The sequence below is a fragment of the Ailuropoda melanoleuca genome, chromosome 5 (assembly GCF_002007445.2).
Source record: "Ailuropoda melanoleuca isolate Jingjing chromosome 5, ASM200744v2, whole genome shotgun sequence".
NCBI lineage: Eukaryota > Metazoa > Chordata > Mammalia > Carnivora > Ursidae > Ailuropoda > Ailuropoda melanoleuca.
In genome coordinates, this window is record NC_048222.1 from 107520896 (window position 1) to 107533744 (window position 12849).

Below are 12849 nucleotides of genomic sequence, written 5' to 3' on the forward strand. Positions count from 1 at the left end.
TTACTGCTGTGCGGTTTCATTATTTCACTACGTAGTGACAGAAGAATAGAATATCAACTCCTTGAAACAGAAACCCTGTGTGACATGATGCAGAGTTTATAAAAGTTCTTCAATAAATATGCAGTTGGGAGCACCTAGGTGGCTCAGAGGGGTAAGTGTCCGCCTTCAGCTCAGGTCATGATCCCAGGGCCCTGGGATCAAGCCCCACATTGGGCTCCCTGCTCAGCAGGGGGGCCTGCTTCTCCCACTCTGCCTCTCCCCTCCACTCGTGCGTGCTCTCTCTCAAATACATAAAATCTTAAAAAAAAAAGATATGCAGTATAATTCTGATTTTAGTATCAGTATGAGGAAAATTACTAATAAATGATAGAAGCAGAAAAACTCCAAACTGCCAGGAGCATTCCATATTTTAGGATTAAAAATCTACATTTCAAAAGACCTTACAGCAGCCTACTTTTTAGTTCTATTCTCTTGCTTATGCCTTATTATTCAACAAGATTTTTTTTTTTTTACATACCTAAGGTGGCTCATTTATCTCATCAGCATTATTCTCACTGATAGGGGACATTTAAATGTTAGGCAATCATTTAAAAAAATCTAACTTGGTACCATTTGGGAGGAAAGGACATCTATATACAACTTATTTGTCCTACTCCAATTTTAGAGTCTGAGCCATGTCACAGTATGTTCTTCCTTAGAACAGAAGGGAAATGTTCATGCTTCACTGTTTATCTATCTCCCTTTCAACAGTTACATTTTCACTTTTTGCTTATAAGGCTCTGCATCCTTGTCACACTGTAGGACTACAATAACACATGTTCAACAAAATGTGCTGCAGTTAGCACATCCGGGATCCAAGTGTGAAAGTGCCAACCCAACGATACCCAAGTAAGACCTACTCTATAATATTAAATCTTACCAACTGGCTTGCAAGATGATTCTGTTTTCAACTTGCCATAAATCATATTTTTTAAGTTGCCTAAACAAATAAACTGCTATATCATGTACAAAAGAAGATGGGCACAGCATACCTAACTACCCAAGATGATACAAATAAAAACTTGTCCTGTGAATGCCTAGTTTTGTTTAAAATTAGAACTAGCATAAAGAAAGAGAGAGCTTAGTCAAGATTTAGATGACAATCATCTTCTCTCCCAATCCCCAAACCTTCAAATTTTTTCTTTTGCCTTGAATGAAAATAACAAAGAATGTATCTCATATAGCCTCATGAACCTCCTTGTATTTGGGAGAATTATGACAAAGACAACAGTCTTGGGGCACCAGGATTGCTCAGTCAGTCAAGCATCCAACTCTTGATTTCAGCTCAGGTCATGATCTCAGGATTGTGAGATGGAGTCCCAAGTCGGCTCCATGATCACCAGGGAGTCTGCTTGGGAGTCTCTCTCTCTCCCTTCTGCCCCTCCTCTCTCTTTCATTTTCTCTGAAAGAAAAGAAAAGAAAAGAAAAGAAAAGAAAAGAAAAGAAAAGAAAAGAAAAGAAAAGAAAAGAAAAGAAAAGAAAAGAAAGAAAGAAAGAAAGAAGGAAGGAAGGAAAGGAAAGAAAGAAAAAGAAAAAGGAAAAAAAGACAACAGTCTCTCTTTATATAAGAGGTAGTAAGGAAATAAATATGGAGCGGGCAGGAGAGAAGGAACATATGTTATATACTGAACTTGTTTGGAGTTACTTTATTTCTAATTCTAAGAAAATAAAAACACAGAAAGATAATTGGAGAATGAACGTAGACCTCTGATTTTTAGTTTTCCTTTTAGCACTTTCCAGCCTACCTCATATTTTGCTACTTCATAACAGACTTAGCCAAATCTACTCAACTTTGAAGTTCATGAGTTTATTAAATGCTATATGAAAATGAACAATATGGCTTCTACAAAATAAAGATAAGAATTTTAGTAAAGATTTAATAGCTGCTCTATTTAAAGAAATCTAGCCAGAAATTATACCCATTTCAGTTCATATTAATCAACAAGGATCCTTAAGCAACTAACTGGAATTTTAAAGTCTTTGCAAATAATAAGTTTAATATCATTGAATCGTATATTAAAAAGAAAAATAATGAGCATTGTATATACAGTATGGCTAGATGTGCCAAGGCCAATTAAAGTCTTTAACAAAGTAAAGATACTAGGCATCTTTAATTAAACTGGTCATCTCTCAATTGGGATGGGGGTGGGGTTGAACATATCATAATAAAAATCATGTCTAACAGCAGAGGGTTTCGCTCTCATTTGACACCCTCTTGGATCTCTGCTTCTAGGCCTATCCTACTTCAGCTCATATAACAGGCTTGCTGACTCTTCGTTAATAATGACTTTTGTTCTGCCTGATGTTAAATTTAAGCCACTTCTGACAATTTTCCAGGGCTGGCTATTTGGTACATCACAAAGTTTCATACCCTACTCAGTGTAGAATAAGAAATAACATACTACAAAACACCTAACTCAAATACCAAATCTGTGACCAAACCCTAGGGATGAAGAAAATCTCCAGTTATCTAGTCTAGTCCCTTGAATCTTGGCAGATAATCCATCCAAATTTAAACAAAAACTATTTGCCCTGGGTTTCATTAAGTGAAGATTAATGTACACTACAGTGCATAAATGGGAGAGAGAGCATATTTGCAATTAAATTTTCTATCAGACTTATGTAAGTTATAAAATTAGGAAAAATAATCCACTAAAGTTGGCTATAATGCATACCTTAACCAAACCTAGAGAAACACAGCAAATTACTACTACTACTAATAAGAACAAACACAAAAAAAATGAAATTTTTTGAAGGCTTTGAGTTGACAATTACAGAACTTAGGCTACTGCAAAAAGAAAAAACATTTATGTCTTAATGACAAGAATACATGGTTTGTTTTTTTTTTTTTTTCCTGGAAGGGGGTAGAGTTTTCAATATACTAAGTGATATTCAGTAACACAGATTTTTAGTAACCTTCCCCTATACGCTTCCTTTCAAAAGCTTTTCTCTTCATTTATCTCCCACTCTCTCTTTTTTTGGAAAATGCAATATGTAGACCCTACCTTGTTCTCTCTGAAGCAATCCTTTTTCAGAAACTTGAGTTTCACTAAAACTTAGCTATAAATAATGGGGGGTGGGGGATAAATAATAGTTTTTAATTGCTTTATCTTATGACCTGTAAGATAAAATAAAATCACTCTACAACAAAACCATGAATTTTCCTGATTCTGACAACTTGCAACACCAACAAGAAATTCCAAGGCTGCAATCAAGAAAGATTATAACGTAAAGTTATAAAATACAAAATGTAGAATAAAACATCATATACATAATGAACATAAAAACAGACTAAAGGTATTGAATATGTCACAATCTTTTTTCCCTTATAATCAAATAATTATTATATGACCTAAAAACTGGGAAAGCTATGATTAAATACCATCTTGCGCATTCCCATAAAAGATGTGCCAAACACCACTTCAGCAACTTCTTACCCATTAATAATCACTTAGCAACACAATGATCAAAAGGCCAGTATACCATGTATACATGATTGGATATTGTGACTTAATTCCTTTAAATACCAAAAAAGTAGATGTGATTCTAAGACTAACAGTCCATCTTTGGTCATTTCCTTGATGAAACATAGCCAATTCAGTTTTGCTCAAGGGCCAATGAGCCAATGCAGATATTATTCTGTATCTCCTTGACTTCTTTTTCTCCTCCTAACTTCCCAACATTAGCCTCTTTCACAATTTATTAACACTTGCACCAGAGGACAAGTGAGATGCAAGAAAAGGTGCAATTCAAACCAGTCAGTTTTACTCCTTATTAGCAACTCTGTTGAGAGAGTGAAGGTGAGAAAAAAAGAGAACAAAAAAGTTAGGTGGGATCAGAAGTTGAAACTGATGCCGAAAAGGAAGCTCTGAAATTATAGGTTGATTTTAATGATTCATGCTCTTCCTCTGGAAAATAAGGATTTGACTGCAAAACTAATAGCTGTATCATGTAATGCATGTCTTAAACAACATAAAAGAATACCAGCACCACCAGCACGCCTTCGCCCCCTGTGTCATTACAGGAAGCGCTCTGAGTCCTCCTGCAGAGACTCCCAAGTCAGTTGTCGCTTGCATGGATCTCTGCATACTAACTACCTGGACATTTGACTGCACAGCGCTTTATGGTGAAGGTACTGTTTTTGTTTCTGTCTGCATTCCCTTCCTCCCTCTGACAATCACCTCATACTTCCCAACCAATATAACTTCGGTAGCTTGAAAGGATAATAAATGAAAGTTTAAAAAAAAAAAAAAAAGGATGAGAAGAAGAAGAAGAAGAATGATGATGAATTTCAAGTTCAGGAAATGTCCTCAACAGATGTGAAGTCCCACAACATAAGAGTCCCCATTTTGGACATTCCTCCTAAAATTGGAGGTTCTGAGACCAGGACTGTTTTCCTCTGCACACCAATAACCACATGACTACAAATTGGCAATCGGTGACTTCTAGAGGGCACAGTTTTGTTGTGTAGAGATCAATGTTTAAAATTCAAATTTCCAAGCTCTCTTTAAACAACGAGGCAATCTGGCAATGCTGAGACAATGCGACTGCGAATAACTGGAACGCGGCAGCCGGGATGGGACGCGCGCGAGAACTTCCATTTGCCAGAGTCCCACTGCAGCTTACTTCACTCAGCCTAGCCCCCGAAGCCAGGTCACTTTGCCACCCCTGCTAGATGAGGGGATGCCGGCCTCACAAGAAAGTCAGAAAAATGGGCCACGTAAGATGCAGAAGCCCTAAACTCTAGGGCAACAAAAGACTATGCCTCTAATCTAGATGCATTTAATGTTAGACTATCAGCTCCTCTCAAAAGATCTGCTTTAATTTTAGTTCCCCTTCCATTTGTCTCAGAGTTATATAACCTCACAGGAGGTCACACAAGCCTCCCAAAAAAGAAATTTAAGCTGTCTTTTAAAAATAAAAAAAGAAGCATGCATAACAAATACAAACACAAACCCGAAACTTGCATTCTCTCTCTGACAAGAAAGCTTTACCCTCCTGGTTAATCTCAAAAATTATCATTTTAAGGGGACAAAGGAATTAAAGCACAAAGGAAGGAAAACCATGCCCTTCCCTGGGGACATACAATATACCATACTCTAAACATGCTGTCAAGCAGAAAAATATAATTAGCATCTTACCATCTTCCAGCTCAAGACAAAGATTATATACAGCCACGGGTCTCTTAATCCTCTGGCCTTGTCTCTTCGATTGCCTTGGTGGAGCATTTGGGGGGGATGTTGACACGGAGACTGGCTCCGGGAATGTGGTATCAGGCAGGGTCCTAAAAATCTGCCATCAAAACATAAAGGACATTAATCATTTCCCATGAACAGAAACCTGTGTGTTGCAATAGTAAACCAGTATCAAACAACATTTGATTTGGAGCTCATCCAAAACATGCTGGAGCCAAAAACCCATTTCTTCAAATTTCAGGTACAGGTCCTAAGCTGTTCATTTATTTTTTTAACAGAAGATTTCAAAATAAAATTTCCCATTAGAATTAAGTAAAAGCAACATCCAATCATTACATTTCAAAATAAATTCATCCCCAAACTAGATATGTATAATTATCTTTACCAGGTGTAGACAATACCCCAGCTATTCGTCCACAAAGAAAGTAGCCAGGATAAAACATTAAAAGTAAATATTCCATTAAATTTCATACAGGGTTATATTTATGCCAAATGCTGGTCTCAATTTTTTTTTCAAACTACATAAACAGAAACATATGACTGCAAATATTTTTTACACATTTAAAAATAGCCTATGCTTAGGAAATCACCTTTCAGATTCCTATGTACATTTTTCATAAAATGCTTTATAGATTTTTATCAATACCTTCCAACTTCTTTTAATAATTTCCCTTCCATTTATGAAACCTAGAATATTAGCACCTTGATTATCTTACAGTATCACTCATAGATCAGCAATAACATTAATTAAAATGTGCTGCTTCTTTGCTTAGCAATTTTTTTCTTTTGAGAAAAGCAATCTGTACTGTAAAGGGAAGCATATCATGCAGAGGTGATTTATAATAGACCTTCCAAGATGTGGGTTCAGAGGCTTCCTGTCCCCAACAACAATGCAGACCCTTCAGTCTTCAATGAAGTCATAAAATACAATATTTAGACACATCAACCTAATAGACACTGCATCTCCAAGAGGGCCGATGTTCCCCGACTGAAGGCAGGAAACAGGAAGAAAAGCTAGCTAGTGTTAAACAAAACATAAATATAAAACTCACAATAAAAGGCACTGTGGGAAAACCCCACTGCTGCAAGGAAATGAGTATTTATGCATTTAAATAAAAGCAGGCGTGTGACCTGGGTATACAAGTGAGGGTATCACATATGTGTATCACATTTAAGAGCTAATAGCCATGTCAGAGTTATAATTGCAGAGTCTAAAAGTTCTCACCTAAAAACTATTATATACCAATAAAAATAGACAACTTCAACAAAGCCTTTGCTTTATAGTACCATACTGCCCCCTCATGTGTAAATGGAATACAAAATGATTTCAATTACTCTGGACAAATATTTGCTAGCGAAAATGTAATTTAGTGCTCCAACTGGTAACCTGCAAACACCATATTTCCACAGCCTCTGTGTTCCAATCGGGCACTCTGGCAAATAACAAACTACTTATCTGCCTTAAAAAAAATCCTCTGCTGTCTAAACTACTGTCCACAGCTGGATTCATTACCATCTGTCACTGTACAAATTAAAGAAGGTTGTGAGATAGTGGGAACGGGAGAGAGGTTAGGCTGAGAAACGTATGACAATGTGAAGGAGAGGAGAAAAGACGGGAAAACGTACTTCCACTGCTAGAAAACAGCACATGCGTGTGGCCAACTTTTGGAATAGCTTCTTGAGTTACCTATGTTTGATCTTTACAAATATGGGAAATACCTCTGGGAGAGTACTGGAATAGGATACCAAACAATACACAGAGCTAATACATCCAAAGCCTAAATAAAGAATGGCAAAGTTACATCCCCAGAACTGATGCTGGATAGCTGATGAACTTCTGAAAAGACCTTCCTCCAAGATTCACACCAACGTGAGTAAGAGGATGAGTAGGAGTGTGGGGACAGCTCAAGTCCAGAGTCAAATCCAAGCAAAACAGGACCTGGGAGTGTGACTCCAATGCTCTCGGGGGACTGATCTGAGACATCCCAGGGCTGAGCCACCAGAAGCCTCTGGAATACTTATGACAATGTTTAGTTTACATCAGAACATCTGAGAGAATATTATTCAGCCATAAAAAGACAAGGAAATCTTGTCATATGTGACAACATGGATGGACACTGAGAGCATTATGCTAACCGAAATCAGACAAAGAAACACAAATACTTTATGATCTCACTTATAGGAGGAATCTTAAAAAACAAAAACAAAAAACCCTAACTCCTAGAAATAGAACAGATTAGTGGTTGCCAGAGGCAGGAGGGTGGGGATGGGGGGACATGGATGAAGGTGGTCAAAGGGTACCAACTTCAAACTTCTTCCAGTTATAAGATAAAGTACTGGGGTTGGAATGTACAGCATGGTGACTATAGTTAACACTACTGTATCACATATTTGAAAGTTGCTAAGAAAGTAAACCTTTAAAGTTCTCATTACAAGAAACAAAAATGTTTAAGTATGTGAGGTGATGGGAGTTAACCAAACTTACTGTCGTAATCATTTCACAATACATACATAGATCAAATCATTATACTGTACACCCTAAACTAATACAAACATTTTATATCAATTATATGTGAATAAAACCGGGGAGAGATTATATCTGGGAATGGGGACTGAGCTTCAGGTTTGTTTTGTTTTCCTTTGACTTGCATTTTAAAGCTTCCGGGTGATTCTTCTGTGTAGCCAAGGCTGAGAGATGCCCATTCAGACAATCATTATTTTGCACTCTATACTTTTGCTGGATAGACCAGAGTCAAAATCAAAACATCAGAAAAATTATTTCAGAAAAACTGACGCTGAGCATACACAATCAATTCCTTGGAACTTCCCAAGTCCTAATTAGAGTAAAATATTTCAGATTCTAAATATCAACCACTCCCTCAATAAACTCCATGTTGTATTAACATTTCAAAGAGTTAACCTATCATCTGAATGAGGGGGCACCAAAGTGCCTTTGCTAACTTGAGAAGGCTCTATCCTAGCTTTTAAGTCTTCTCAACTATGGAAGTTTAGACATACTCCTTCAAGCAGGGTACCTCATTTTCTCATCTGTACAGCAACTAGATCTCATGTTATTACAGGGATTAAATGAGAAAATGTTTATAAAGTGTTTAGTACAGCAGTTGGCCCACTGTAACCAGAAATAAACGGGAGCCACTGATACTTGAAATACGATCACATACAGTAAACAGTGATAATAAAAATGGATTTAGACCCTCACTACTCAGCTCAACCACTGTTTTGAGAGGGCACCAATTTCTTAAGGTTTTGAATATTCCTCCAATTCACTGTTTAGTTATTCTAAACACTATGATTCTAAAATGTTAAAATGTGTATGGAAAAAGCCCATCAAGCAATGGGCAAAAGGCAAGAAACAAAGAGAGCCCCTTATTGAAATTCCCAAGTCGGCTAGAATCACAACATTATTTTGTGCGCACTGCAGCACTAAAATCTGAGATGTAAATTACTTCCTTTTTCATTGAATACATTTAACATTTCAAAAACACCTACTAGGTAGTAGGCTTTAATATTCTCACAACTTTTGAGGGAAGCATTGTTCCCCACATTTTAAAATGATAAAAGCTCAAAGATTAAACAATGAATCCAAGTCTCCAGTTTGAAAATGATAGAGTTGGTATCTTCACCCTCAGCTCTGATTCCAAAGACCCTGTTGCCAGTTTAAAAAATAAAATTTCATTCTAGGGGGAAAAAAAATCACCAAATATACTGTTCTATATCTGTTTAAAAAGAATAAAACTGGAGATTATATAATCTCAGATTATGTATATAAGAGAATATCTACCTAAAACTCACCATCATTGAGCTATGCCTTCCAAATGTTTCAAGACCCCATTACCTTTCATATGCATCTACCTTGTTTGTCAAGGCACTAGCCTCAAGCACTCACTCTTTTCCTTGTTTGTTTTTTAAGCTACAAAGCTATGCTTTCATGGTTCTCCCTGAAACACCAGAAATAGCTTTTTAAAAATATTCTTTTTAAACTCAGGAGAGGAAGAAACAGTAAACTGTTTATACTTTAAAAGTTTTGACCTGTTTTCTGGCCATCTGATTCTAGAAGTTACAATTTTGCTCGTCTTGTTCTATGTGGCCAAGATGCGTGTCACCTTTAACACTGACTTCCCAATTCTAGAACCACTGTATGGATGCAAATTCCTTTACTGCCCAGGTCTCTTTCCAAAATCTTTGGACTCTCCAAACTTCCCTAGCACCACACTTCCTTCATTGTAGGGCAGATGAACTCATCTGAAACAATACTAAAAGATCAAGTCTACTCAAAACAGTATTTTCAGGATAGAAAGTTTCTTCACTGCACCTACATATTTTACAACAAAGAAAAACTCAACCAGACAATCCAATGACAAAAAACAAAACTCGGCACGTAGGCATGTCAGGTAAGTAAGTGCATATTCAGGTCTCCTGAGTGTCAGCACAAACACAAGTCTGGCACCACCTCTCAGTCACAGATTCCTCAGACTCAACAAACTGCACATTTATGCCCATGGGACTCAGCCATACAGATAAATACCTCCCCAAGTCCTTCCTGCTCTGCAACCAGGGGCCACATATGGAAATGATTGGGCTGTGTCTGCTAGAAATGCTTTGTAGATAACAGGAAATAAAAATGGTCTCTGAAAATTTTGCTTTAATGCCTGACTCAAACCTGCAGCGTTTGATTCAACTAAATTAACTAGTAATATGGTTAAAGGAAATTAAGGGGGATGAGATAATTCTTTTTTTTTTTAAACATGTTTCTACAGAAGAATTCACTGGTCTTTACTGCAATAGGAAGATTGTTAATACCTGTGCGTATTCCTATCATCTTCAATGATAATAGTCGCAACTACTGGGTAGTTGAGATATATGCCTGACATATTCCTATGACCAAGTGCTTGACCTACAAAGGTTTGAACCCAGATATCCTGACTCCAGTCCGGATGTGTTAGTCACTATGCTGCCCTGTCTCCAGTATTATGCAGCACATTAAGCCCCATCCACACTATGTCATCTTTCATTATGGCATATCTCACCTAACTATTCTACCCTTAAACAGAGAGAGGGATAGCCAGAAGGTGATTGGAAATCAATGCCTACTCCCTTTAGTAAACATTCAACGTACACAGAGGGACAGAAAAAAAAAATTCTAATCTTCTTTCCACAATATTGAACTACAGAATGGCCAGATATCACTTTCAGCTTCAGAGTCTATATTGTATTTAGACAAACATTCATCACCTTAAGGTTGTATGACTCTAAGCTGGCACCAAGGTAGAACGAACCTTCCATCTACAACATAACTTCGGAAGTCAGCTACTGTGTGAGCAGTACACAGAGAACTCTGAAAACTTTCCAGCTGTCTGTCCTTGAATCGGCTCAACCCCATGACTAAATACAGGTCTTTTACAGAAAATGTAACCAGAATCAACAATAGGGGCTGACAGTGAAATACCAGTTGGGTTTAGACTTGACGCTGGAAATATTCTAAGGCTTCACGTTTGTTCTGGTTCATTAGAACTCAGAATCTCAGAGCTGAAAAGTATCCTACTTATCACTTAGGCCAAGTCCTTTATCTCACAGTGGAACAAACAGACATGCCTGTGGTTAAAGATTTGCTCGTTATTTATACCACTAGTTAGTGGTAAACTCAAGCTCTAGTTCCAGACAAGGGCCTCGATGCCAACTGCTATTTCCCATCTTCCTGGCTCTGGTCCTTTCTTTCCAACAGACTGCTCTTTATGCATGTACTTCCTCCTCAGGGGAGATTCTGTTTAATAGCTGCAGTACCTCCAAGTGCTTTCATATGCGTTATCTGATGCAACCCTCAACACTGGGATCTGTGGGGCATACACTAGACCATGTTACAGGGTTTGGTTCAGAGTCCCACAGCTACCCATCAGCATGAGGCCCCTTCCACTGTGTCACAGAAAAGAGGGGGAGGGCAAACATTCCCAGTCCCAGCCTATTGATCTACAAGCCTGGGCTTTCACTGTGGCCCTGACTTATTGTGAGCTTTCTGAAAAACAACTTCAATTTTTGTTTACAACAATCACCCGAAAAGAAAAGAAAAGAAAAGAAAAGAAAAGAAAGAAAAAAGAAAAGAAAAGAAAAGAAAAGAAAGAAAAGAAAAGAAAAGAAAAGAAAAGAAAAGAAAAGAAAAGAAAAGAAAAGAAAAGAAAAGAAAAGAAAAGAAAAAAAAGTGTACTTTTTGGAATTTACCAAATTGCTACAGTTCCTGTTTTTCTTTCTTTCCAAGTTTTAGCCTTAATTTCTAGAGACATTTTCAGACCCCTTCCCAAGTCCTAATAGGGTATATATACCACATTGATTTCTGTAGCACTCCATGCACTAGACTAATACATAGTTGACTTTGGATTTTTTACTTCAAGATTTTGGTAAATAACAACTTTTATGTACCAGACTTTATATAATGAAACATCCCCCAGAAGTACCTACTCTAAACTGTGGGTACTTTCAGTGGCATTAACTGTGCATGCAACATCAGTGCCCTGGTTTTTCTAGTGTTCAACAAGGACTGACAGAGGTAATAATAACAATAATTAATAACTGATATATTGGGAACTAAATGGCATTAAGAAAATGTTTATAGGCTTCCTAAATAACTTTCTTCCCAATCAATTCATAAGAGAGACTTCTCCTGATTAAACCAAAGCTACACTGCTCTTACACTCATGGTGTGAACATATATTTCCAGTTATAAATGTTGTTTTCTGGTTTGCAAACCTTTAAAAACACTCCAGGTGCAGTTTTATCAATTTGCACCTGCAAACATTTGGGAAACGCAAGCATACACCTTCCAAAGTCAGAAGAATACACTTTCCCAAACACAGCTGTAACTTTGACTTTCAAAACCCAAATGCTGACAAATATTATTCACTAAATAAAAACCCAATAAATAAAAAAGTTTTCATTTCAAAATAAAAGCCTAGAATAACAGTAAGGAAACAGAAGTACTCTATATCAACAATGAAGCATACTCCATACATAATATTCCTTTTTTTTTCTTCTTTTACTCTTCCTTCTCCAATTTTGGTGTACCACTTCTCCCAAATTTTTTTGAGTTTTTTTTTTCACCCTTTATCTTTGCAGGACTCAATGCTCCCTTAGAAATCACTTGGTTCTAACAGCAACACAGAGGATCAGAACACAAGAAGCCCGCCATTCGCAATCCCCGAAGGCCTGGGGAACCACAAGATGAAGCCTCCCCAATCCAGCACTAGCTCTGGCCATGACAAAAAGCAGGCCCCTCCTTCAATGACACCTGTGACACTTTAAACTGAATACAAGTAAACACACTCATCATTTTATGACATTTTCAAGGTGAATGACATTTTTCTTTTGGAATACAAGCCATGACCCCAAGTCATCTGAGTAGGCCAGAATGACCATTTCCCTAGAAAGAAAAAAAAAGCCACAGACTCATTAATTCTCTAAAAGGAAATGTGTGAATTTTAATCACAGTGAAGAAAATCTCTCCTGAAGGCATGTATATGATTATATTTATCAGAATTATCTGAAATCTTTTTTAAGTATGTATGCCCCCAGGCACGGTCTATATATTTAAGAGATAGTGCAACAG

General features: G+C 37.2%; 1 protein-coding gene across 3 annotated transcripts in view; it reads right to left on the minus strand.

Annotated features, from left to right (window-relative positions):
• Positions 1 to 12849, minus strand: part of ARHGAP10 (Rho GTPase activating protein 10) — a 311913-nt gene that overhangs the window by 46923 nt on the left and 252141 nt on the right. For all 3 annotated transcript variants that reach the window (XM_034661542.1, XM_034661541.1, XM_002916964.3), the window contains one exon: positions 5181 to 5331. In XM_034661542.1, coding sequence (XP_034517433.1) covers positions 5181 to 5331 — 151 coding nt within the window. The remainder of the gene's footprint in view (positions 1 to 5180; positions 5332 to 12849) is intronic.